The sequence below is a fragment of the Nycticebus coucang genome, chromosome 1 (genome assembly GCF_027406575.1).
Source record: "Nycticebus coucang isolate mNycCou1 chromosome 1, mNycCou1.pri, whole genome shotgun sequence".
Classification (NCBI taxonomy): Eukaryota; Metazoa; Chordata; class Mammalia; order Primates; family Lorisidae; genus Nycticebus; species Nycticebus coucang.
Genome location: NC_069780.1, coordinates 93,071,171 through 93,098,120, shown reverse-complemented (window position 1 = coordinate 93,098,120; position 26,950 = coordinate 93,071,171). Strand labels below are relative to the sequence as shown.

The window sequence follows — 26,950 nt, the reverse complement described above, 5'->3', positions numbered from 1 at the left end:
CCCTGGCCGGCCCTCGCTAGCTGCTCGGATTGTGCGTTGTATCCACCACCATCCTAGGCCTTGTCTCGTAAGTCGGTGGCGTCGTGGTTTGGAAGAAAAGGAGCCATGTGACCAATTCCATTCAGTACCCCTGTGTTGAGGCCTGGTTGGCATTTGTAAAGAGAATAGTGTTTTTTTGGAGGGGGGTGGGAGGGGAGGGTGGGGAAAAGGAAACGAGGTCTTACATTTTATGATTTTTTAGAAATTATGCACTTAGTAGTGGGCAAAATACTGGTAAACGAAGCTAAAGGTTATTTTTCTATTGAGAAGAGAGAAGAGGTGGATGTTTCCCCATTTTGATTCCAACCTTTTCTCCCAGTGACAAAGCATATATTATGGACACCAGAGAATAAGGTGGACCTCAGGAATTTTGGAAAGACTGAGAAGCTTACATTCTTCCTCAGGAGGGAAGAGTGGGGTGTTTTTTTAGCCCTCTTTGGAACCTAAAACGAAAAAAATGAGTTGCGTGCCATGGAAAGGAGACAAGGCCAAATCAGAATCATTGGAGCTGCCCCAGGCGGCACCCCCACAAATCTACCATGAGAAACAGCGCAGAGAGCTTTGTGCCCTCCATGCCCTCAATAACGTCTTCCAGGACAGCAATGCCTTCACCCGGGAAGCACTTCAAGAGATTTTCCAGAGGTTGTCTCCAAACACCATGGTGACACCTCACAAAAGGAGAATGCTGGGAAATGGAAATTATGATGTGAATGTCATTATGGCAGCACTACAAACAAAAGGCTACGAAGCTGTTTGGTGGGACAAGCGCAGGGATGTCAGTGTCATTGCTCTCACTAACATCATGGGTTTTATCATGAATCTGCCCTCCAGCCTGTGCTGGGGTCCACTGAAGTTACCTCTCAAAAGGTAGCACTGGATCTGTGTTCAAGAGGTAGGAGGGGCCTACTATAACTTCGACTCCAAACTCAAGATGCCCGAGTGGATTGGAGGCGAGAGCGAGCTCAGGAAATTTCTAAAACATCATTTGCGAGGAAAGAACTGTGAACTCCTGCTGGTGGTACCAGAAACAGTAGAGGCCCATCAGAGTTGGAGGACTGATATGTAACACGGTTCTGCCCAACCTTGCCTTTGTCTCAGCCCCTTCAGTCATCTGTGATGTGCTGTGGCCTCTACTGTGGGTCTGTCCTTGCCATTTCCCCAAACATCTCATCAGGTTTTTCCTCTTCAGATTTGACAGTGCAATAGGACAGATACATGGACTGTTACATGAACCACCCAGTGTTTTCTTCCTGGGAAAGGAAGGGGGAGCTCTGTATACTCTAAGGCCAATGATCACAAAGCCCTGTTTTATTTGAGAGAGAAAAAAGAAAGGGGAGGAGTCCTAGCTTGTCTCCCCTTTCTGTGAGGGCTTGACACAGATTCTGCTGGAGTGTCACTGCTGCTCCAGACTCACCTGGATATGCTGCCTCCACTTTCCCTCCTGCCACATCAGGGTCTTAGACACAAACCCTGTGTGGCTGGCTTGAAGGACCCAGAGTAAAAAGGGTCTCTCAGGAAACCATCTCCAAAACTAGTAATGGCACATGCTGTCTCCTTTTACCCCAGTTTTAAGGGTGGTTTATGGCCAGCCTGGGAGTTTTAATGAAAAGTTCTCTCATATTCAAGCCATGTGGTTGAATCCCACAATATTCTAGTGTGACAAGTGAGATGGACGTCTAAGAGGGTGCGGCTAAAGCCAAACTGGGACAGGCCTGGGGCAGCTTCTGCACTCTAGTTTTGTCTCTACCATTTCACTACATTGATTTTGGGGGGTTCTGGGGAAAAGAAGTAGTTGTTCCAGTTGACCCAAATCCACCTTTTTTTTTTTTTTTGCATTTTTTGGCCAGGGCTGGGTTTGAACCCGCCACCTCTGGCATATGGGGCTGGTGCCTTACTCCATTGAGCCACAGGTGCCACCCCCAAGTCCACCTTTGACACAAAACTCTACTGGTTTGAGATAGAGTTGGGTGAGGAAAGTGTTGTGAGGATAAGCTTCTCAGAGTTTAAGAACAGTCCAAGTCACTATAGTGACAAGCAGAGCCCTTGAATTGGGTGGTTATGTGCATTGTTATAGGACCTGGGTTTGTCACCTTCCTGTCATTTCCTTTACAAATCTGCTGGGGATTGACCGTCCCCTACCTCTTGAAATAGTTGTAGGCCACTTTCTCCTTTAACTTGGGAAAATAGGAGGAAGGGTGGGGGGAAGTATCATACCAACGTGGTTGTGTCACCAACGTGGTTGTGTTTGCCTCAACAGGTGGGCAGGCAGGGAAGACCCTAGCCCTTAGAGGTCAGTGGTCTTGGCAGGTCTGAGAGCTGCCCCATTTGGCTAGACGTATCTCCAGCAGCAAAGCCAGCCCGGGGCTTGCATGTCGGTCCTGAGCAAGCTTAACGGGGTAAAGCTGAGGCTTTCTCTCCACTGTGACTGGAGTGCATGTTTACACCAGCACTTTCTGCACATGTATCTTCAATCCAACAAGGCCATTTTTTATGCTGAGTAACAAGCCACCAAGCGGCTACTGCATTATTCCCTCAGCAACTGGCCGCAGTCTCTTCTGCACCATTTTCTACACCAGACTTGCTTGGCACCACAGGGAGCTCTTTACCCCTGCAAAGTGACATTCCAACCACCACCAGCCAAGTTAGAGCCAACCTTGCTGATTGGTACAGCAGGATCTTGGGTCCATTGGCACTGTCTGGTAGCAAGCCGTTTCCTGGGAAGGGAAAGAAACTCCTCTCCACATACTTGCTTGGGCCTTTGCAAATGGTACTTCAAAAGGAGTCCCTGTGCACTTGGAGTCCATGAGCCAATGGGATATGCAAAGACGCTTAAACATTTCAGGGCTGGTTTCCGTTCATATCTAATTCTGGTGCTTAGGAAAGGGACCCATGCTGATGCCCAAGGGCAGAAAGCCTCACTTCCTTTAGGAAGGGAGCACACCTGACCCTGATGCCCAGTAAGGGGCAACCCTAGGCTTTTTGTTTTTCTTGCTTTTATTCCCTTTTTTTTGTTGGCCTTGTGCTGGGTTTGTTTACAAAAGATGTATTTTGTTTAACCAGAATTAAAAATGGAAAACTCTGTATATAAAAAAAAAAAAGAAGTAATATTACTTAATAACAAAATAAAATAAAGGCTTTCTTTACTGCTCACAATGTCTGGGAATGGGAAAAAGAGTTTAAATTCTTTGGCATTTGTCTTTTTGTGTACCTACTATGCACAGAAATGGCTGCAAGCATGATTAGAACTTTTGTTCAACAATGGAATGAAAAAACAGCTCCAAAGAAGAAAAAACAATAAATAATTAGGGAATTAAAATGAGGTTTCATGTGCAACCTCATATTTGGGGAAGTAACCACTTTTACTTAGAAGTGTTTTATACCTTTAGTATGTGGCCCATATACTGTCTTTCTCTGGTCATAAATTAGGCTTTTTTTTTTTTTTTTTTTTTTTGAGGCAGAGTTTCACTTTGTTGCCCCTGGTAGAGTTAGGTGGAGTCATAGCTTACAGCAATTTCTAATTCTTGGGCTCCAGTGATTCTCTTGCCTCAGCCTCCCACCACATCACCTGGCTATTTTTAGAGATGGGGAGTGGGGTCTTGCTCAGGCTGGTCTTGAACTCGTGAGCTCAGGCCATTTACCCACATTGGCCTCCTGAAGTGCTGGGATTACGGTGTGAACCACCACTCCCGGCGGTAAATTAGGCTTTTAAATGCATCAGATTCTTTCTTGTTTTCTCACTTTTTAATGGAAGAGTTTGAGGTTTCACTAACAATGATCAATAAACAATGTGGAATCAATTTTTTTAATATTAGCATTAAAAAAATTTCAAAATATTAAGGGAGCATAAGTGTTTTTGTTGCATGGATACCTTGTATACAGCTTAGGTCAGGGCTTTTGGTGTGCCCATAATGGGATCTGAACTTTAAAGAAACTTTCATTTGCATTCCTAAATCCGGATAAACCTAGTTGTTTTTTTTTTTTTTTCCCCCAAGCCAAACTGTATCCAGCTTTATTAAAGCTTTTCATAAACAATCTTGGTATTTCAGGGAGGACATGGGCAGACAATCGTTAACAGTATATAACAACTTTCAAACTCCCTTCTTCAGTGGTCTACCAAAACTCAGACAGCCACTGTGAAACCCAGTGAAGTCTTCATCTGATGCTCTGAACAGGGAAATTTAGAGTGAGGGTTGACATTTCACATTTAGCATGTTGTTTAACAACTTTTCATAAGCCAACCCTGACTTTTTTATTCACCTTTAAAAATATGTATTTACAGGGCGGCGCCTGTGGATCAGTGAGCAGGGCGCCCGCGCCATATACCGAGGGTGGCAGGTTCAAACCCAGCCCCAGCCAAACTGCAACAAAAAAATAGCCGGGCGTTGTGGCGGGCGCCTGTAGTCCCAGCTACTTGGGAGGCTGAGGCAGGAGAATCGCCTAAGCCCAGGAGTTGGAGGTTGCTGTGAGCTGTGTGACGTCACGGCACTCTACCCAGGGCAATAAAGTCAAACTCTGTCTCTACAAAAAAAAAAAAATGTATTTACAGGAACAATTCCCCATTCTCTGAGACTCTTAGAAAAAAAGGTCCATTTTGGGGAAGTAAAATAATGCAGACGAGTATAGCACTGTTCCCCAAATCACCAACCCCTAGGTCCCTAGACCTGTACTGGGCCAGTGCTGACGGAAGGTATGCCCAGGAGTCTTCTGAACCCACCCTGTACAGCCTGGAATCAAGATAGGACAGGCTTTATGTCCCCATTCCTCCCTCCCAACTCCAGGGACACTTAAAGGGTCCCTTGTATCCGCCCATAGGAAATTGTGGGGCTGGGAGGGAGGGACCTGAAAATACACGTTTGGTATCAAAAATAAACTTGGGGGTAGCAGGAAGATTCCCCCCAAATCCCTTCCTTCCTACTCACCCCATCAGATATAGGAAGAGATGCCCCCCTCTCCCCTATTGAAAAGTCCCATTTTGGGGTGGCGCCTGTGGCTCAGTCGGTAGGGCGCCAGCCCCATATACCGAGGGTGGCGGGTTCGAACCCGGCCCCGGCCAAACTGCAACCAAAAAATAGCCAGGCGTTGTGGTGGGCGCCTGTGGTCCCAGCTACTCGGGAGGCTGAGGCAGGAGAATCGCTTGGGCCCAGGAGTTGGAGGTTGCTGTGAGCTGTGTGAGGCCACGGCACTCTATCGAGGGCCATAAAGTGACACTCTGTCTCTACAAAAAAAAAAAAAGAAAAGTCCCATTTAAAAATAGATTATACTATCAAAATGGCAGTGGGTGAGAGACAGGGCGACCTGGAGTACTGGCTGGAGGGGCCCCCCAGATAAGGACCATCTCCCCAAAAAAACTCTCCAATAGACAGGACTCCAGGGAATTTGGCAGACATAGGAATGGCTTCTCAGGGGGGAGAAGAAGAAAGGAGCATTCCTCCCTGGCCAAAAAGTAGATTCAAAAAGGGACAAGCTCTCTGAGAGAAAGGTTGGGGAGGTGGGAATTCCTATTTCAAGAACTTCATTCTTCCTTGGACAAGACTCCCGATCCATTAAATGGTACAAATTCTTCCTAGACCCTTGAGTATGGCCAGGAATAATAAAACCAAACAAACTATTTCTTCTATGCACATCCCAAAATGGAGATAGGCTCCCTCATCTCCCAAGAGCAGGCTGAGAAATAAATAAATAAAGGTCCTTCTCAAGCCAGACCCAGATTGTTTTGTCCTGGGGGAAAAAGTGTGTGTGTGTGGGGAAGATGTCCTAACTACCCCCCTAAGAGGGTTGGGCCAGGCTTCTCTCAGTGGACTTCAAAAAATAAACTGCCCCTACCCCTGAAGTAGGAGACGTGTAAAGGCGGCCACCAGAGGACTGACAAAGAAGATGAAGTTGTATGTTTTCTTTTTTTGAGAAGGAGCCTTAAGCTGTCACCCTGGGTAGAGTGCTGTAGCATCACAGCTCACAGCAACCTCCAACTCCTGGGCTCAAGCGATTCTCCTGCTCCGTGTCTCAAGCAGCTGAGACTACAGGCGCCTGTCACAACGCCCTGCTATTTTTTGGTTGCAGCCCTCATTGTTGTTTGGCTGTCCTGGGCTGGATTCGGCCAGCTCAGGTGTATGTGGCTGGCGCCTTAGCCGCTTGAGCTACAGGCGTGGAGCCAGGAAGTTGTGTGTTTTCTGTGGAGGAGTTATTGAGAGATCCTTCTTTCCAAGAATTCCCACCCCACCACAACCAGAGCATAGGTTTGTCAGTTGAACTTTGTTTCTCCTTGAGATGGCTGGCTGGAGAGAAGTTATGGGGCATGGATGGAGTGACCCCAGCAGGGGGTGGTGGGGGTAGTTCTTGGCTTCTGGGGCCCTGGGGAGAGCACCACGGGGGTGGAGAGGCCATCCACACTGATGGAGGGGTGTGCATCTGGGTGCTGCTACTGGATGGAAACTGAAGGAGAGTTTGGCTGGGCTACAGGGCGCAATGGGACTCAGGGTGCTCCAGAAGTGAATGCTGGGAGGCAGTGAGCTGGGCATCAGCAGCACCGGGGTCAATGTATGCGTAGGTGGCAGAGACGGCATCTGTGCCGGCCCAGGCACCTGCAGACCAGAGCCAGTCCCCTCCCCGGAGTCCTTTCGGGACCCAGCAGACTCTGGCTGAGTGGAAGCTCCAGGCCCCAGGGCTTCCAGCCCTTCTGTGGCTGGACAGTCTCAACGCTGGAAGCTGCCAGGGTTCCCAAGGGTGCCATAGTCTCCATTACAACCCCAGGCAGCCGGGCAGGAATGCCTTGGACAGAAGTTACTTCTGGCTTAGCTTTAACTGATTCGGGCCCAAACCCTGCCTCCGCCTCTTTCACTTCTGGAGGCAAAGGCCGGCCCAAACCCTGCTCCACGTTCAGCTCTTCTGGTTTCAGGTTCTGGGCCTCAGGTGGGGTCGGGATGACCTGCAGAGGCAGACCAGCCTCGTCAGCCTCCAGGCAGGTCTCCAAGGGGCTTGGACTGGTACTTCTGCTCCTCGAGGTGGGCGCTGCTGCTCCTGCAGGAGCAGTGTTGGGGAGCACCGAGGCAGGCCGAGGATGAGGGATTGGCTGTGGCTGTGGCTGTGGCTGCAGGGACTGGATGGTGAAGGTGGAATAGAAGCCCGAGCTGCATGTACTTGTTATGGCTGCTGTGCACCAAACAGCCTGGCCCTGCCATTCCTGCACTCTTGGGTGTGCCTGGCTTTCCAGAGGCAGTGTCTCCCAGGGTGGCATGTACAGCAGCAGGGGCCACATTTGCTACGGTGGAGGTAACAGACACCTCTGGCTGGGGTGGGCAGTCCTCAGTGGAACACCCTGCCACCTCAGGGTAGGATACAAACTTGTAGATGAACTTCTGGCCTCTCACCTTGCGGATGATATTCTTGTCTTAATAGTACCGCAAAGCCCGGCTGAGCTTGTCCTAATTCATGTTGGTCTTGTTCTTGCGCAGCCCCCACAGCCGGGCCACCTCCTTTGCATCCACCAACTTGAACTCACCACCATCCCATGAGGTTCAGGACATAAGGTGGCCATTGCCTTGCTCTCTCAGCAACTGCAGCAGAAACTGCCACAGTGTCACATATGGGTCCATCGCTGGGGCAGCGCTCAAGTCATCCCAGGGGAACCTGTGCGTAGCGCGGCGGCAGTGTTGGCTAGGTTGGCAGCTCCGAGGGGGCGGGGCCATATGCGGCCTCACCGCCCCCCACGCCAGGGTTCTGAGGCAGCTGCGGTCCTGACCCTGACTTTTAGGAAATGAAATGAAAATGGCAGAATTTATCTGAAGATACAACAATCTACAAATGGAACCACTGCTTTTTTGAGGGATGCCATCTCAGTGACGTTATAGGAAAAGTCCAGATTCCTGGACATACTGGTAAGCAATTACTGTGGGTCAGGTCTGAGGAGTGGATTGGGTGTAAGGGAGTTAAGACTATGCTGAAGGGAGAGGGAGAATAGGACATAAAAACAAATTAGAGGTGGGCCTCTTTTATATTTTTGCTAAAACAAAGCTTTCCTGACTAATTCAGTCTGCATGCTAAGGGTGAGTAGATGGTTCTCTTATCACTCCAAATTTATCAGCTACTCATGTTCAAATACTATTTTCCTGCTGGCCCCATATACTAAGGGTGGCGGGTTCGAGTCCAACCCCGGCCAAACTGCAACAAAAAATAGCTAGGCACTGTGGCGGGCGCCTGTAGTCCCAGCTACCCGGGAGGCTGAGGCAGGAGAATCGCCTAAGCCCAAGAGCTGGAGGTTGTTTTGAGCTGTGACGCCACGGCACTCTGCCGAGGGTGACAAAGTGAAACTCTGTATCTAAAAAAAAAAAAACAATAATCATAATAAAAAATAAAATAAAATTATGAAAAACAAAAAAACAAATTAGCGGCTTGGCGTCCATAGAACAGTGATTACGGCGCCAGCCACATACACCTAAGCTGGCTGTTTGAAACTGGCGTGGGTCAGTTAAACCACGACAACTGTAACAAAAAATAGCCAGGTGTTGCGAGTGGCACCCGTACCCAGCTACTTGGCAAGAGAATGGCTTAAGCCCAAGAGTTTGAGGTTGCTGTGCGCTGTGACGCCATTAGTGACATATGTTCTTTCCCCTCAAAACAATGAAGTGTGCTAATAACAGCTTAAATAAAGTAAAACAAAACTCTGTAGTTTTGTAAAACTTGATAAAAAGTAGTATTTCAGACGGTACAGTCCCCAGTCGTCCCCAGTTATCACAAATGTGAACACTTCACGTGGCGTCTCCCGCACCTGCAGCTTTCTGTGCCTGGTCTGTGTCGGCATCTCCACTTTCTGCGGGGTTATTCCCCTCCTCGCCAGCGTCAGCTTTTCCTTTTTTCCCCTTGGGCACCTTCTCTCTCTTCTTTGCAGGGGCCTCTTTTTTTTTTTGTGATTTTTGGCCGGGGCTGGGTTTGTACCCGCCACCTCCGGCATATGGGACCGGCGCCCTACTCCTTGAGCCACAGGCGCCGCCCTGCAGGGGCCTCTTTAGGCGTGGGCTCTGGTTTTGGAGGAGCAGGTTTAGCAGACAACCTTGAGCATCTGCTCTGGTGTTCATCTTGTATCTGGGCTTTATCTCCTTTAGCTTCCCCTTCAGCCCTTCTCTTGGGCATGGCGGCAAGGGCAGCAGGACCTGGGCGCTGGACCCACGGATGCAGAGACGTGCGGGCTTTGGTCAGTCGGGGGGTCATTCTCGCCTCCTCTTCTTCACACTGCTCATAAACCTAGTTTTTAATATTTTATTCATATTATACTTACCATTGTGTTTTCAAAGAAAAAATAAATCATCATAGTTCTTTCATGCAAGTCAAACAAATGAGTGTATTTCACTACCAGGTTTGTTATTTGAAATACAGTATTTATGTAAGATATGATCTGAAAGCCATACTCAGAAGCACTTAGTAAATTTACAAGTCAACTTGCTTCTGGTCTCTGCAGACACTTTAAACAGTTTTTCTTAAATTAATGAGGAAAAAAATGTAGATTCTATTGACATACATTTCCAGGCATTTTTGCCACTCATGTAAGAGAAGCTAAAACAGTGATGTAAGTTTTATCTAATTACCCTTCTCTGTCACTGTCCTTTACTAACGAACGTAAGCAAACACTGATAGATCACGAGAGGGTCTTTACAGATGCCTTAGGTCTTGGAAAAACTTGAGGACCTTATTCTTCAGATTCAGAAGATGTGAAAGAAAATTCTTCCTCCTCCTCATGCTCCTTCACCTTGGTTTCCAGGAGTGCACCTGATCTTCAAAGTCAGGTTAATGGTGAACTTGCTGTCTTTACATCCACTTCCAATTCAAGATATAAAATATTGTGAGGTCCATTTCTTAATTGGGGCCTATTTAAGTGTGCTGCAGGGTAGTAATAAATCTCACAAGACTAGGCTCAAATAAGCCTTCACCCACTTGCTCATTATCCACGTCTTTATTCCAACCCATGAATGGCAGATTTTTTTCCCCTTCTGAGTCTCATGTAAAAGAAAAAAAAAAGTGTAGAGATGGGGTCTCACTATGTTGCCCAGCCTGGTCTTGAACTCCTGGCCTTAAGCAATACTCAGCCTCAGCCTCCCAAAGTGCTAGCTAATATTGTACGAGTAGGCCACTGTAGCAAGAGCTGACACAGACAAAAGACCCCAGGCACCAGTTGGAAGAGGAAGTGGCTTTATTCATTGGCTGGGAGACTCAGCAGACTAGTATCCCCAAAACCTAGCCTCCCGACTCAGTCCCTGGCCTTACTTTTATACATTTTAGGGCTTGGGTGCATGTGAAAGTCTTGTGATTCAGGAAAAGGTCAGATAAGCCTGTGCCCTTGGTGACAACAGAAGGTTAGGGAAGTTACAGGTTACTACATAGGTCTAGCACGCATTCTGTGAAGGGCATATAGACAACAGAGACATCTGCTGAAGTAGGGGTAGCAATTAGTGGCTTTCATGCTTGACACAGACTGCCTGGCTAATGCCTGTACAGAGTTACTAGGATAGAGTCTAGCTCTGCTTACTCCCTTGCCTCACTACCACACCCAGCCTGAGTCTCACTTTTTCAGCATTCACACTTTTCTTCCTTTACAGGCTAAAACGATTCAGGTGTATGGTAAGTTAAAAACGTGCTGCATGAGGACCATTAGCCCAGTCATTTTTTTTTTTTTTTGTGGTTTTTGGCCGAGGTTGGGTTTGAATCATCTCTGCCATATGGGGCCGGCGCCCTACTCCTTTGAGCCACAGGCACAGCCCGTGGCCATTTTTTGGTTGTAGTTGTCGTTGTTGTTTGGCAGGCCCGAGGCCGGATTTGAACCCACCAGCTCTGGTGTATGTGGCTGGCTCCTTAGCTGCTTGAGCTACAGGAGCTGAGCCTCTTTTATATTTTTGCTAAAACAAAGCTTTCCTGACTAATTCAGTCTGCATGCTAAGGGTGCATGCAGATGGTAAGGGTGAGTAGATGGTTCTCCTCTTATCACTCCGAATACATCAGCTACTCATGTTCAAATACTATTTTCCTAAACTTTAGAATCTTCATTTTTCCTTGTCAAATTTGGCTATAGACTTTATTTTTCATGTGCTGTTGAGAACTTTGTGAATGACTAAATGTAGGTGGTTAAAAGAAAAGTTAATTAGGGCGGCGCCTGTGGCTCAGTGAGTAGGGCGCTGGCCCCATATGCCGAGGGTGGCGGGTTCAAACCCAGCCCCGGCCAAACTGTAACAAAAAAAAAAAATAGTTGGGTGTTGTGGCAGGCGCCTGTAGTCCCAGCTGCTCGGGAGGCTGAGGCAAGAGAATCACGTAAGCCCAAGAGTTAGAGGTTGCTGTGAGCCGTGTGACACCATAGCACTCTATCCGAGGGCGGTACAGTGAGACTCTATCTCTACAAAAAAAAAAATTAATTTTGAATCCTTTATACACATATGGTTCAAAGTTCAAAAGATGCAAAGTCTGTATATTGAAAAGTCTCCTTCCCACACTTTTCTCCCAGACCTTTAGTTCTCATTAGGAACAAATAAAACTACCGATTTCTTGTTTATTCTTGCACGGGTTTTAAACATTTATGCACACAAGCAATGGAATATCTATACACTTATCTACTCAGCTCTGCCACTGTAGAGTAAAAGCAGCCATAGACAATATATAAATGAACGAGCATGGCAGGGTTAAAACAAAACTGAACTTACAAAAGCAGGTGGGTAGCTGGATTTGGCCTGTGTATCCACAGATTGCCAACACCTGCCCTAAGGCATTGACTGATTAATGTAATGAATTAATTTCTCTCCCGTGCAGTTAGAATGGTACTAGCTATGTACCGCTCTTGGGAGAATTGAGAAAATGGTAACTTAAACTATTTTCTGTACAGCTAATTCTCTTGAGACCTTAGTTGAGAAAGGCTGTGGGATCTAAAAAACCATCTTGTTGATGTCAAATGGTTCCTTTGGAAACAGAGATTTGTGTCTGGGAATGACAGGCAGTGGTGCGTGTGGAACTGGGGAAGTCAGCTTGGAGACACACACAGTTGCCTCCTGCATTCTCTTTCTAATCCCCCAGCGTACCCCAGGGCTTCAGGTTCCCATGACTTAATTGATGTCAAACATATATATATATATATTTTTTTTTTTTTTTTGAGACAGAGTCTCACTTGGTCATCCTTGGTAGAGTGCTATGGCATCTTAGCTCACAGTAACCTCAAACTCTTGGATTCAAGTGATTCTCTTGCTTCAGCCTTCCAGGTAGCTGGGACTACAGGTGCCCACCACAGTGCCAGGCTATTTTTTAGAGCAGGGATCTCGCTCTTGCTGAGGTTGGTCTCAAACTCATAAACTCAGGCAATCTACCTGCCTCAGCCTCCCAAGTGCTGGGATTACGGGCATGAGCCACTGTGTCTGGCTCATGTCAAACATATTTAAAAACAAATCTAGCACCTTACAAATCTATTTTTTGTAAGCTTTGTTCAGTAACAGATGGTGCACTGAAGAGTGGAACATATAATTTCTGGAAGAAAATCAGTGGCCAGAAAGTGAACGTATCAAGCATAGCAGTGAACATAGTGTGGGGGTTTGGGCTCTGCACATAGTTTGGGCGCCATAGTCACTTCTGGGTTCGGTAGGGCAGAATTAATCTATTCTGAGACTGGGAAAAACACAGCTCACTTGCCTTTCCACACCTTCCTTTCCATGTTTTTACTTCCTGCAGGCTTTATGGTCTTTTTTCCTTATACTTTTAGATCTTTTCCAGAGGGACTTAGGGATGAAAGAAGAAGAAGTTAAACTTAAGCTGACTGATTCAGTTTCTGGTTAACTCTTCAAATAATAGAGTAAGCTTGAGAGAAGCTCAAAACCACTGAATGAAATCAGCTCTTGTGTTATTTGTGAACTTTAGTTATTCTTTCTCTATTTCCAAGTCACACAAATAACAGATAATTAGTTTTATACTCAGAAAAATTTACTCCTATTTTCAAGTTGTTAGACTTGATCATTTTATTTGGAAGAATAATATAGAGATAGCATTTTAAACGCATCTGTGTATGTCATCACTGCTAAGAATGCTTGAAATAGTGTTCTCAGCCTTTCTTCCCAAATTAGACCAGAGAAATAGAATAGTTTAGTCTTTAATCAGTTAAAGTACTGATAGTTAGAAAAATAACAAAGAACAGAATGTTTTCCTGCCTATTGTAAAGCCAAATAAAATGTGTACTTATTTGGAATACTATACCTTCTTTAAGTCTCTTTCCCTACTATCTTTTCTTCTAATTTTTGTTGATGGAATCCTTCTCTTATCAGAGCAAACATTTTTCTGTTTGTTTGTTGGGCTCTTATCCTCTAAATGGACATGAGAACGATCTATCAACTCCAGCACAGGCTCTATCTCAGGAACAGAAACTTGAAATACAATTTTTTTTTTTTTTTTTTTTGCAGTTGTCATTGCTGTTTTAGTGGCTGGGGTCAGGTTCGAACTCGCTACCCTCGGTATATGGGGCCAGCGCCCTACCCACTGAGCCACAGGCGCTACCCTGAAATACAATTCTTATCCATCATAGTTCTCTAATTCTTAACTTTTCCTTTACTGCCTTTTTTTTTTTTTTTTTTTTTGGTTTCTGGCTGGGGCTAGGTTTGAAACCTCCACCTCCGGCATATGGGACCGGCACCCTACTCCTTGAGCCACAGGCACTGCCCTCCTTTACTGCCTTTTAAACTCTTCATAAAATGGACAACCCTTTTCAATGAGAATAGTTAATGAGAGATGCATAGAGAAAAGCTGTGAAGAGATTGTTCATATGGCTGGTAGAAACTTGCTATTAAATCAAGAGAACATTTTCACTAAGTGTGATTAGAGTTCAAAAACTATCTATTGCTAGGGCAGCGCCTGTGGCTCAAAGGAGTAGGGCGCTGGATCCATATGCCAGAGGGTGGTGGGTTCAAACCCAGCCCTGGCCAGAAACTGCAAAACAAAACAAAAACTATTTCTAGGGCCTGGCACTGTGGCTCATGCCTGTAATTCTAGGGAGGCCCAGGCAGGTCAGTTGCTGAGCTCACAGGTTCAAGACCAGTCTGAACAAGAGTGAGACCCCGTCTCTAAAAATAGCTGGACGTTGTGGCTGTTGTCTATACTTGCAGCTTTATGGGAGGCTGAGATAAGAGAATCACCTGAGCCCAAGAGTTTGAGGTTGCTATGAACTGTGACACCAGAGCACTTTATTGAGGGTGACAAGTGAGATTCTGTCTCAAAAAAATAAAAACAAAAACAAAAAAAATCTATTTCTAACATCCTTGTATGAGAGAAAACATAAGGTATCTATATTTACATATTTGTAATAAAATTCAGAGGGCAAGTATATATTTAAAACTTTATTTTTATTTTTTTTTATTGTTGGGGATTCATTGAGGGTACAATAAGCCAGTTACACTGATTGCAATTGTTAGGTAAAGTCCCTCTTGCAATCATGTCTTGCCCCCATAAAGTGTGACACACACTAAGGCCCCACCCTCCTCCCTCCATCCCTCTTTCTGCTTCCCCCCCCATAAACTTAATTGTCATTAATTGTCCTCATATCAAGAGTGAGTACATAGGATTCATGCTTCTCCATTTTTGTGATGCTTTACTAAGAATAATGTCTTCCACTTCCATCCAGGTTAATACGAAGGATGTAAAGTCTCCATGTTTTTTAATAGCTGAATAGTATTCCATGGTATACATATACCACAGCTTGTTAATCCATTCCTGGGTTGGTGCGCATTTAGGCTGTTTCCACATTTTGGCAATGGTAAATTGAGCTGCCATAAACAGTCTAGTACAAGTGTCCTTATGATAAAAGGATTTTTTTCCTTCTGGGTAGATGCCCAGTAATGGGATTGCAGGATCGAATGGGAGGTCTAGGTTGAGTGCTTTGAGGTTTCTCCATACTTCCTTACAGAAAGGTTGTACTAGTTTGCAGTCCCACCAGCAGTGTAAAAGTGTTCCCTTCTCTCCACATCCACGCCAGCATCTGCAGTTTTGAGATTTTGTGATGTGGGCCATTCTCACTGGGGTTAGATGATATCTCAGGGTTGTTTTGATTTGCATTTCTCTAATATATAGAGATGATGAACATTTTTTCATATGTTTGTTAGCCATTCGTCTGTCATCTTTAGAGAAAGTTCTATTCATGTCTCTTGCCCATTGATATAAGGGATTGTTGGCTTTTTTCATGTGGGTTAATTTGAGTTCTCTATAGATCCTGGTTATCAAGCTTTTGTCTGATTGAAAATATGCAAATATCCTTTCCCATTGTGTAGGTTGTCTCTTTGCTTTGGTTATTGTGTCCTTAGCTGTACAGAAGCTTTTCAGTTTAATGAAGTCCCATTTGTTTATTTTTGTTGTTGTTGCAATTGCCATGGCAGTCTTCTTCATGAAGTCTTCCCCCAGGCCAATATCTTCCAGTGTTTTTCCTATGCTTTCTTTGAGGATTTTTATTGTTTCATGCCTTAAATTTAAGTCCTTTATCCATCTTGAATCAATTTTTGTGAGTGGGGAAAGGTGTGGGTCCAGTTTCAGTCTTTTACATGTAGACATCCAGTTCTCCCAACACCATTTATTGAATAGGGAGTCTTTCCCCCAAGGTAAGTTCTTGTTTGGTTTATCAAAGATCAGGTGGTTGTAAGATGTTAGTTTCATTTCTTGGTGTTCAATTCGATTCCAAGTGTCTATGTCTCTGTTTTTGTGCCAGTACCATGCTGTCTTGACCACTATGGCTTTGTAGTACAGACTAAAATCTGGTATGCTGACGCCCCCAGCTTTATTTTTGTTACTAAGAACTGCCTTAGCTATACGGGGTTTTTTCCGGTTCCATACAAAACGCAGAATCATTTTTTCCAAATCTTGAAGTATGATGTAGGTACTTTGATAGGAATGGCATTGAATAGGTAGATAGCTTTGGGAAGTATAGACATTTTAACAATGTTGATTCATCCCATCCATGAGCATGGTATGTTCTTCCATTTGTTAATATCCTCTGCTATTTCCTTTCTGAGGATTTCATAGTTTTCTTTATAGAGGTCCTTCACCTCCTTCGTTAGGTATATTCGTAGGTATTTCATTTTCTTTGAAACTATGGTGAAGGGAGTTGTGTCCTTAATTAGCTTCGCATCTTGACTGTTATTGGTGTATACAAAGGCTACTGACTTGTGGACATTGATTTTATATCCTGAAACATTACTGTATTTTTTGATGACTTCTAGGAGTCTTGTGGTTGAGTCTTTGGGGTTCTCTAAGTATAAGATCATGTCGTCAGCAAAGAGGGAGAGTTTGACCTCCTCTGCTCCCATTTGGATTCCCTTTATTTCCTTGTCTTGCCTAATTGTATTGGCTAGAACTTCCAGCACTATGTTGAATAGTAAAGGTGACAGAGGACAACCTTGTCTGGTTCCAGTTCTAACAGGAAAAGCTTTGAGTTTTACTCCATTCAGTAAAATATTGGCTGTGGGTTTGTCATAGATAGCTTCAATCAGTTTTAGAAATGTGCCACCTATGCCTATACTCTTCAGAGTTCTAATTAGAAAAGGATGCTGGATTTTATCAAATGCTTTTTCTGCATCTATTGAGAGGATCATTTGATCTTTATTTTTGCCTCTGTTAATATGGTGGATAACGTTTATAGACTTGCGTATGTTAAACCAGCCTTGCATCCCTGGGATGAAGCCTACTTGATCATGATGAATGACTTTTTTGATGATAAGCTGTAATCTATTGGCTAGGATTTTGTTGAGAATTTTTGCATCTATGTTCATGAGTGAGATTGGTCTGAAATTCTCCTTTTTGTTTGGGTCTTTTCCTGGTTTTGGTATCAGGGTGATGTTTGCTTCATAGAATGTGTTGGGGAAGATTCCTTCTTCCTCCGTTTTTTGGAATAATTTCTGCAGTACAGGAATAAGCTCTTCCTTGAAGGTTTGATAGAATTCTGGAGTGAAGCCATCTGGACCAGGGCATTTTTTAGTTGGAAGCTTTTTTATTGTTTCTTTGATCTCAGTGCTTGAAATTGGTCTGGTCAGGAGCTCTATTTCTTCCTGGCTAAGTCTAGGGAGAGGGTGTGATTCCAAATATTGATCCATTTCCTTCACATTGTCAAATTTCTGGGCATAGAGTTTCTGGTAGTATTCAGAGATGATCTCTTGTATCTCTGTGGGATCAGTTGTTATTTCCCCTTTATCGTTTCTGATTGAGGTTATTAGAGATTTTACTTTTCTATTTCTAGTTAGTCTGGCTAATGGTTTATCTATTTTATTTATTTTTTCAAAAAACCAACTCCTTGTTTCATTAATTTTCTGAATGATTCTTTTGTTTTCAATTTCATTGATCTCTGATTTGATTTTGGATATTTCTTTTGTTCTACTGAGTTTAGGCTTAGATTGTTCTTCTTTTTCCAATTCCATAAGATCTCTTGTGAGATTGTTGATGTGCTCTCTTTCTGTTTTTCGAATGTAGGCATCTAAAGCGATGAATTTTCCTCTCAAAACTGCTTTTGCAGTATCCCACAGGTTTTGGTAGCTTGTGTCTTCATTGTTGTTATGCTCAAGGAAGTTAATGATTTCCTGTTTTATTTCTTCCTTCACCATCTGTTATTCAACAGAAGATTGTTTAATTTCCATGCCTTTGGGTGGGCTTGAGCATTTTTGTTAGAGTTGAGTTCCACCTTTAGTGCCTTATGGTCTGAAAAAATACAAGGTAAAATTTCAATTCTTTTGATTCTGTTGATATTTGTTTTGTGTCCCAGGATATGATCAATTTTGGAGAATGTTCCATGGGCTGATGAGAAGAATGTATATTCTTTATCTTTGGGGTGGAGTGTTCTATATGCATCTATCAAGCTTAGTTGTTCTAGGGTCTCATTTAAATCTCTTACATCTTTGTTTAATTTCTGTTTAGAGGATCTGTCCAGCTCTGTAAGAGGTGTGTTAAAGTCCCCTGTTATGATGGTATTATCAGATATCATATTGCTCAGACTGAGTAAGGTCTGCTTCAAGAATCTGGGAGCATTTAAATTGGGTGCATAAATATTTAGAATGGAAATGTCTTCTTGTTGTAGTTTTCCCTTGACCAATATAAAGTGACCATCTTTGTCTTTTTTGACTTTAGTTGCTTTAAATCCACATGTATCTGAAAATAAGATTGCAACTCCTCTTTTCTTCTGAATTCCGTTTGCCTGAAAAATTGTCTTCCAACCCTTGACTCGGGGCTTTAATTTGTCTTTTGAGGCCAGGTGTGTTTCTTGCAGACAGCAAATGGATGGCTTGTGTTTTTTAATCCAGTCAACCAATCTATGTCTCTTCAGTGGGGAATTCAAGCCATTAACATTTATTGAGATAATTGATAAGTGTGGTAGTATTCTATTCGTCTTATTTGGTGAGAGTCCATTGCTTAGTTTTATCTTTTGCATCAGTGTGGAGGTTTTTCTGTCCTTCAATTTCTGAGGTTCTTACTTTGCTGCTGATCCATTGTGGTGGTCAGTGTGCAGAACAGGTTGAAGTATTTCCTGTGGAGGTGGTCTTGTTGTGGCGAATTTCCTCAATGTTTGTATATCCGTAAATGATTTGATTTCTCTGTCAATTTTTAAGCTTAGCTTAGCGGGGTACAGAATTCTGGGCTGAAAATTGTTCTGTTTAAGTATATTAAAGTTAGATGACCATTGTCTTCTTGCTTGGAAAGTTTCATTAGACAAGTCTGCGGTCACTCTGATGGATTTGCCCCTGTAGGTCAACTGGCGCTTACTCCTGGCAGCTTGCAGAATCTTTTCTTTTGTCTTGACTTTGGACAGGTTCATCACAATGTGTCTTGGAGAAGCTCGGTTAGAGTTGAGGCGACCTGGGGTCCGATATCCCTCTGAAAGCAGTGTGTCAGACTCTTTGGTGATGTTTGGGAAATTTTGTTTTATAATATTCTCTAGTATGGCTTCCATTCCTCTGGGGCATTCTTCTTCCCTTTCTGGAATTCCTATAACTCGTATGTTGGAACGCTTCATAAAGTCCCATAATTCTGACAGTGAACGTTCTGCTTTCTCTCTCTTCTTTTCTGCCTCTTTTACTGTCTGAGTTATCTCAAGAACTTTGTCTTCTACCTCTGAAATTCTTTCTTCTGCATGGTCTAACCTGTTGCTGATACTTTCCATTGTATCTTTAAGTTCCCTAATTGACTGTTTCAGTTCCTTCAGGTCTGCTATATCCTTTTTATATTCTTCATATCGTTCATCTCTTATTTGATTCTGTTTTTGGATTTCCTTTTGGTTATTTTCCACTTTATTAGCAATTTCCTTCATTGTTTCCATCATTTCTTTCATTGTTTTCAACATGTGTATTCTAAATTCCCTTTCTGTCATTCCTAACATTTCTATACTGGTGGAATCATCTGCAGTAGCTACCTCATGGTCCCTTGGTGGGGTTGTTCTAGACTGGTTCTTCATGTTGCCTGGAGTTTTCTGCTGATTCTTCCTCATGAGTGATTTCTTTTATCTGTTTCCTTGCCCTAATTTTCCTTTCACTTCCTCTTGCTCTTTAAGTTCTTGTGCCTGTGGACTAACGGTTACAGGACCAGAAGGGTGAGAAGGTTGAAGAGCAAAAAAAGGGGATGAAAGAAAGGAGGACCGAGTGATAAGAAAAAAAGAAAGATAGAGAAAGGAGAGGGGGTGGGTATAAGGAATATTGACAAAAAGAAGAGAGGCACAGAAAGAGGGAGACAGGGCAATATAGGTGTACAGTAGGGTACTTTGACACAACCTTAAAAAACCCCACCTTCTGGGGGTGCCCAGTTGCGTGGTTTCCTTGAGGTCAGCAGCTCTTTGCTAACCTGATCAGACACAGTACCCCACCTCCACCAAGTAGAGAGGAAAGACAAAAATGCTATAAATCAAACCAAAAGAAGCAAACAGAAAACTTTACGGGGATAAAATTGGGTGAAAAACCAAATTATATCGGTAGAAACACTAGCAAAAATGAAGTTGAAGTTATTAAAAAAGGCAGCAATGGGAAATTATAATTAAACTAGGAAAATTGAGAAAGAAAAAGGGATCTGTGTGGAAAATATTGAAATTAAAAAAACAAAAGAACGTCAGCAATGTCAAAATAAACAAACAAAAAAAACAACCAAACCAAAAAAAAAAGAAAAAAATACACAACCAAAAACAAAGCAGTTTGTATATGTTATTGAATATTGTCTGGGCAACACGTGGTCTTCTGGGGTATGAGATGTTAGTCACAGTTCTGATACGACTGGAGGCTGCTGATTTCTCAAACCCCAGCAGGTAGACACCCTAAATCTCTCTTCAGCCTACTTAAAAGGCACTTTGAACTTGTAAACTTGCTGAGCAGAAGCTTTCCCAGCTTTCTCGCTGGAATCGCTGCTGAAGTGGCTATCCACTTACTCAGTGTGCCAAAACCGGTCTCACTCTGCCCCTGAGGGTTAGGGCTGCAAGGCGGCTCAAACCCCACCCTTAGGCTACTTGGTTGCTGGGTTACCAGCTCCCACCCGTTTCTAGCTCTGCGACCCTGAGGGCGGAGCTTGCCGGGGCAGATCACTGACAATGGATCCATGTGACCCACCGCCAAACACTATTAGCTCTGTCTGGCTCAGCGGCTCAGACTGGGGCCCTAGACAACGGCCAAAGTTCTCCGCACTCCCGCTCAGGCCTTCCCCAAGGCAGTTCAACTCAGTGCCAAGTCCAAGGACATCAAAACAGTTCACAGGTAAGGCCTTTCTGGTTTGCAGTCTCGCTGCTACTTAACTTACAGTTGTGGGTGGGTTTAGACAGATTGAACACACGCGACCACTTGCCGGTTTTCCACTGTTTTAGTCCTCCTCTTGGGGTCCAGAAGTCTCTCGCTGACTCCCTGTATCTTCATAGGAGTGATGATAGGCAGTTCCCACCAGCCAAAGATGCCTGGAGTCCTATCTCCCCAGACTCACGGTGCCCAGATGCAAGGAAGCTGTTACTCGGCTGCCATCTTGCTCCGCCTCCCCTATTTAAAACTTTATTAATTGCACACATCAAAACAGAAGAAATTTGTGATGGGTAAATTTTTTTTTTTTCTTTTGAAGTTTTTGGTCGGGGCTGGGTTTGAACCCCCCACCTTCGGCATATGGGTTTGGTACCTTACTCCTTTGAGCCACAGGCACTGCCCAATGGGTAAATTTCAAAAGGCTTGAGAGTTGTAACCAAACTTCATGTACTTATCCAAACTTCACAAGATCAGGATGGGGGCTCAGCCCCTGTAGCTCAAGCGGCTAAGGTGCCAGCCACATACAGCAGAGCTGGCAGGTTCAAATCCAGCCTAGGCCTGCCAAACCACAATGACAACTACAACCAAAAACTAGCTGGGCGTTGTGGTGGGCGCCTGTAGTCCCAGCTACTTGTGAGGCTGAGGCAAGAGAATCGCTTAAGCCCAAGAGTTTGAGGTTGCTGTGAGCTGTGATGCCACTGTGCTCTACAGAGGGTGACAGCTTGAGGTTCTGTTTCAAAAAAATAACCAACAGGGGTGGCGCCTGTGGCTCAAGGAGTAGGGCGCCATGGGTAGTGGGTTCAAGCCCTGTCCTGGCCAAAACTGCAAAAAAAAAACAAAAACAAAAAACAACACCACAGGATGGGAAGCTATGAGAACAGAATTTCATTTTCTTTTCTTTTCTTTTCTTCTTTCCTTTCCTTTCCTTTCCTTTCCCTTTCTTGCCTTCCCTGCCCTTCTTTTCCTTTCCTTTTCTCTTTCCTTTCCCTTTCCTTCTTCCCTTCCTTTCCCTGCCCTTTCTTCTTGCCCTCCCTCCCTTCCTTCCTTGAGTCTCACTGTGTTGCTCAGGCTACAGGGCTCTGACATCAGCCTAGCTCATTGCAACCTCAAACTCCTGGATTGAAGGGGTCCTCCTGCCTCAAACTCTTGAGTAGCTGGGGCTACAGGCACCCGCCACTATGCCCTGTTAATGTTTCTATTTTCAGTAGAGATGGGGTCTAGCTCTTGGTCAGGCTGGTCTCCAACTCCTGAGCCTAAGTGATTCTCCTGCATTGGCCTCCCAGAGTGGGATCATAAGAATGAGACACTGAGCCCTACCAACAACAGAATTTCTTGAGAGAATCCCTATATCTTCTAGTGCCTGGGAGACTCAGAAGTTTCTCACTGGAGTTGCTGTTTCTCTGGTGGAAATCAGAAATGAGAAAACCCTTAAAAGACGGGAAGTTTTTTAAAATATTGAAACAATTATTTTGTGCTTGATGAAAATGAAGTTAAAAAAATGTTTATCTGGGAGGTGCCTGTGGCCCAGTGGGTAGGGCGCCGGCTCTGTATACCGAGGGTGGTGGGTTCGAACCCAGACTCAGCCAAACTGCAACCAAAAAATAGCCAGGTGTTGTGGCGGGCACCTGTAATCCCAGCTACTCGGGAGGCTGAGGCAAGAGAATCACCTAAGCCCAGGAGTTGGAGGTTGCTGTGAGCTATGATGCCACAGCACTCTACTGAGGGTAGTAAAGTGAGATCCTGTCTCTAAAAAAAAAAAAAAAGTTTATCTGACAGTTTGTCTGCTGTTTACATGCAGACATAAATAAAAATAATTCTTTTTTTTTTTTTTTTTGTAGAGATAGAGTCTCACTGTACCGCCCCCAGTAGAGTGCCATGATGTCACACGGCTCACAGCAACCTCTAACTCTTGGGCTTATGTGATTCTCCTGTCTCAGACTCCCAAGCAGCTGGGACCACAGGTGCCCGCCACAACGCCCGGCAGTTTGGCCGGGGCTGGGTTTGAACTGGCTACCCTCGGCATATGGGGCTGGCGCCCTGCTCACTGAGCCACAGGCGCCGCCCCTTTTATTTTTTTTTAAAGAAATTCCTTTTATTTGTTTATTTATTTATTTATTTATTTTTTTTTGTGGTTTTTGGCCAGGGCTGGGTTTGAACCCGCCACCTCCGGCATATGGGACCGGCGCCCTACTCCTTGAGTCATAGGCGCCGCCCATAAAAGTAATTCTTGCTGGGTGCGATGACTCACGCCTATAATCCTAGCACTTGGGAGGGCAAGGTGGGTGGATTGCCTGAGCTCATGGGTTCAACACCAGCCTGAGCCAGAGCAAGACCTCATTTCAAAAAATAGCTGGGCTTTGCGGCAGGCAACTGTAGTCCCAGCTACTCGGGAAGCTGAGGCAAGAGAATCACTTGAGCCCAAGAGGTTGAGGTTGCTGTGAGCTGTGATGCCATAGCACTCTACAGAGGGTGACAAAATGAGACTCTGGCATAAAAAAATAAATACTTTTTTTTTTTTTTTTTTTTGTAGAGACAGAGTCTCACTTTATGGCCCTTGGTAGAGTGCCGTGGCATCACACAGCTCACAGCAACCTCCAGCTCCTGGGCTTAAGCGATTCTCTTGCCTCAGCCTCCCGAGTAGCTGGGACTACAGGTGCCCGCCATAGCACCTGGCTATTTTTTTGTTGCAGTTTGGCCGGGGCTGGGTTTGAACCTGCCACCCTCGGCATATGGGGCCGGCGCCCTACTCACTGAGCCACAGGCGCCGCCCAATAAATAAATTCTTATTTTCAGCATCTTGACTCTGCTGTACTGTAATGAGCAGTAGAGTAGCTTTTGAAGCAGGTTGACTGATTTGGTAGATTGCTTTATGCTTTGGGTAACAAAATAATAGCATGGGCTTTTGGCAATTATTCCATCTGTGTGCTAGGGAGGTTTTATTTCACATCTCCTCTTTACCATCTGGCCTGATGATATTCTTTTTTTTTTTGAGACAGAGTCTCTCTCTGTTGCCCTCGGTAGAGTGCAATGGCATCACAGCTCACAGCAACCTCAAACTACAGGTGCCTGCCACAACACCCGGCTATTTTTTGTTGCAGTTGTCATCACTGTTTAGCTAACCTGGGCCAGGTTCGAACCCACCAGCCTCGGTGTATGTGGCTGGCGCCCTAACTACTGTGCTATGGGCACTGAGCTGATATATATATATATTTTTGGCCGGGGCTGGGTTTGAACCTGCCACCTCCAGCATAGGGAACCAGTGCCCTACTCCTTGAGCCACAGGCGCCGCCCTGAGCTGATATTCTTTTTTTGTAGAGACAGAGTGTCACTTTATGGCCCTTGATAGAGTGCCGTGGCCTCACAGAGCTCACAGCAACCTCCAACTCCTGGGCTCAAGCGATTCTCTTGCCTCAGCCTCCCGAGTAGCTGGGACTACAGGCGCCCGCCACAACGCCTGGCTATTTTTTGGTTTGCAGTTTGGCCGGGGCCGAGTTTGAACCCTCCACCCTCGGTATATGGGGCCGGCGCCTTACCGACTGAGCCACAGGCGCCGCCCTGAGCTGATATTCTTAATGAATTGTGAAGTGCCTCCCATTTCCAGTCAATTCAATATTGGGTAGGATGGACTAAGGGAGTGAATTGAGCCCTATCCAAGTATTTTGAACCACTTTGTAGCTTTTTCTGCATTTCTGAACAACCATTTCTAGTAAACTTCAAAGTCTGAAGGACTATAAATGTTTCCAAATAATAGCATCTAACCTCATTTAGCAACTATCCCTAGGCAGTGAGTTTTTTTTTTTTTTTTTGAGACATAGTCTCACTTTATTGCCCTTGGTAGAGTACTGTGGCATCACAGCTCACAGCAACCTCCAGCTTTTGGGCTTCGGTGATTTTCTTGCCTCAGCCTCCCAAGTAGCTGCGACTACAGGCACCCACCACAGCTACAGGCGCCTGCCACAACGCCCGGCTATTTTTTGTTGCAGTTTGGCCGGGGCTGCATTTGAACCTGCCACCCTCAGTATATGGGGCCTGCGCCCTATTTGCTGAGCCACAGGCGCCGCCCCAAGTTATGTGTTTTATATATACTATCTCTTATTCATTCATCTGTCCAAATAAAGAAGGTCTTCTTTATCCTTATTTTTTAGAAAATACACTAGCACTCAGAGAAATTAAGTAATTTGTGCAAGATCATATAATAAGGAAAAGTAGGAACAGAGATTCAAACCTAGATGTGCTTGTTTGTAAATCCCAGGCTGTCCTCTCTAACTTATTCAAACTTTTACAATATTTAGTATTCTAACCTGGGTGGCTGCTTGGTAAACTTTGCTAAACAGTGTGTTGACAGTAGTATGCCTGTTTAGGTATGGCAGGAACCATCTTTTTGGAAACTTGCTTGAGTGTGAACAGAATAGAGCAGGGATGGTGGCTTGTGGGTGGGGAGGAGAGATGGATTGACTCTCTACCTTGCTGGACTCAGTAACTGGCAGCAAAGGAGACCTGTGCTAGGATGCTTACCAGTCACCAGTTAGGCATCTTTGGGGGTTTCATAGATTCTTTCCTGTCTCTATAGTACTGTCAGCATTGATTGTGATGAGTTAATGTGTATCTTTTTTTTTTTGGCAGTTTTTTTTGGCCAGGGCTGGGTTGTGAACCCACCACCTCCAGCGTATGGGGCCGGCGCCCTAGGCACCACCTGTTAATGTCTATCTTAAGGATGTATAAATAACAGAAAATTTGGCTTTTAGGAAAAACAATGGACACAGAATGACAATTGTTCCTAGACGCTTATACATCATGGATTTACACAGTACTAGCACCAATGGTTTATAAAAACTCATGTCTTTGGCTTGATGCCTGTAGCTCGGTGGCTAAGGGTGCCAGCCACATACACCAGAATTGGCAGGTTTGAATCCAGCTTGGGCCCGCCAAACAACAATGACAATTACAACCAAAAATAGCTGGGCATTGTGGCAGGCACCTGTAGTCCCAGCTACTTGGGAGGCTCAGGCAAGAGAATCGCTTAAGCCCAGGAGTTTGAGGTTGCTGTGAGCTGTGACACCATGGCCCTCTACCAAGGGTGACGTAAGTGAGACGCTGCCTTAAAAAGAAAAACAAACAAACAAACAAAAAACCTCATGTGTTTGTAAATTATAGTGCTTCAGAGTACTTTAACATTTGTGTCTTAAAACCCACTGACCCAATGATAATATTTCTATTTAATATAAACATTTCAAAATTTCTATCTTAAGGCTATAAAAATATGTAGTGGCTTTTCTCTTTCATGTTTAGTTCAGATACAGAAACAATAATACAGTTAATTATAATTTTTAATTATCATGAATTAGGAAAATTAAGGATCATAAATTACCATTTGTATCAAGCAAAAAACAAAAAGATTAAAATTGATTTATTTTTCTCTTACCAAATTGTAACACATGTAATTTGGGCTCTTTTTGCTCTTTATACTATGTTACTATTGTTACCACTTTGGGCATTTTGGGGGGTATAATCCATTGCACCCGGCATGGTGTGTTGCTCTTTTGTTTTCCACCGCAAATAACGCATCCAGGCGTCTCTTTTATTGTTCTTTCTACTCCCCCAGATCTTTTTAGGAAAACAACTCTTGCATCTTAGTCTCTTCATGGTGCTCTTATACATAGTATAAAAATGTGGAATGCTTCACGAATTTGCGTGTCATCCTTTCACAGGGGCCATGCTAATATTCTGTGCTTTGTTCCAATTTTAGTGTATGTGCTGCCAAAATATTGCTCTTTTTTTTTTTTTTGAGAGTCTTATTATGTCACCCTCAGTAAAGTGCTATGGCATCACAGCTCACAGCAATCTCCAACTCTTGGCTTAAGCAATTCTTTTGCCTCAACCTCCCAAGTAGCTGGGACTACAGGTGCCACAAGGCCTGGCTATTTTTTTGTTGCAGTTGTCATTGTTGTTTAAGCTGGCGCAGGCTGGGTTTGAACTGGCCAGCCTAACTGTATGTGGCTGCCACTGAAACCACTGTGCTACGGGCGCCGAGCCCAAAATATTGTTCTTAATAGGAATAATAAATATATTTTGCATGAAGCTAAGTCCCGAAAATGTTGCAAAGTCCTTTCTCCAGTGTTGAGTTCGTTAATGGTTATTATCATCATGTCTATCAGTAAATACATCTTTTAACTTTC

The 26,950-nt window shown here is 44.3% G+C and overlaps 1 protein-coding gene, 1 non-coding gene and 2 pseudogenes across 3 annotated transcripts; 1 reads left to right on the top strand and 3 right to left on the bottom strand.

Annotated features, from left to right (window-relative positions):
- The first annotated feature begins 211 nt into the window (after positions 1-211).
- On the top strand, positions 212-1,494 carry LOC128581333 (josephin-1-like; annotated as a pseudogene). Its single transcript, XR_008378798.1, has one exon. The product of XR_008378798.1 is annotated as a josephin-1-like (transcript).
- A 4,828-nt stretch (positions 1,495-6,322) lies between these two features.
- LOC128590716 (ETS domain-containing protein Elk-1-like) lies at positions 6,323-7,746 on the bottom strand (annotated as a pseudogene).
- Positions 7,747-8,780: 1,034 nt separating this feature from the next.
- LOC128590709 (non-histone chromosomal protein HMG-17-like) lies at positions 8,781-9,162 on the bottom strand. The gene is made up of 2 exons (XM_053598106.1): positions 9,034-9,162; positions 8,781-8,924 (listed from the first exon to the last, which is right to left on the bottom strand). Exons 1-2 carry the CDS (start codon positions 9,160-9,162, stop codon positions 8,781-8,783), a joined length of 273 nt encoding a protein of 90 aa, XP_053454081.1.
- A 17,275-nt stretch (positions 9,163-26,437) lies between these two features.
- Positions 26,438-26,540, bottom strand: LOC128592572 (U6 spliceosomal RNA). The gene has a single exon (XR_008381932.1). It is a non-coding gene; the product is annotated as a U6 spliceosomal RNA (small nuclear RNA).
- Between the last annotated feature and the right edge of the window lie 410 nt (positions 26,541-26,950).

What these genes read in the sequence shown, in the direction of transcription:
- LOC128590709 (XM_053598106.1), bottom strand. Translation starts at nt 9,162, where the DNA reads ATGCCCAAGAGAAGGGCTGAAGGGGAAGCTAAAGGAGATAAAGCCCAG. An exon ending in CAGAGCCCACGCCTAAAGAG is followed by an intron (nt 8,925 to 9,033) that starts GCCCCTGCAGGG and finishes AAAAAAAAAGAG; the next exon opens with GCCCCTGCAAAGAAGAGAGA.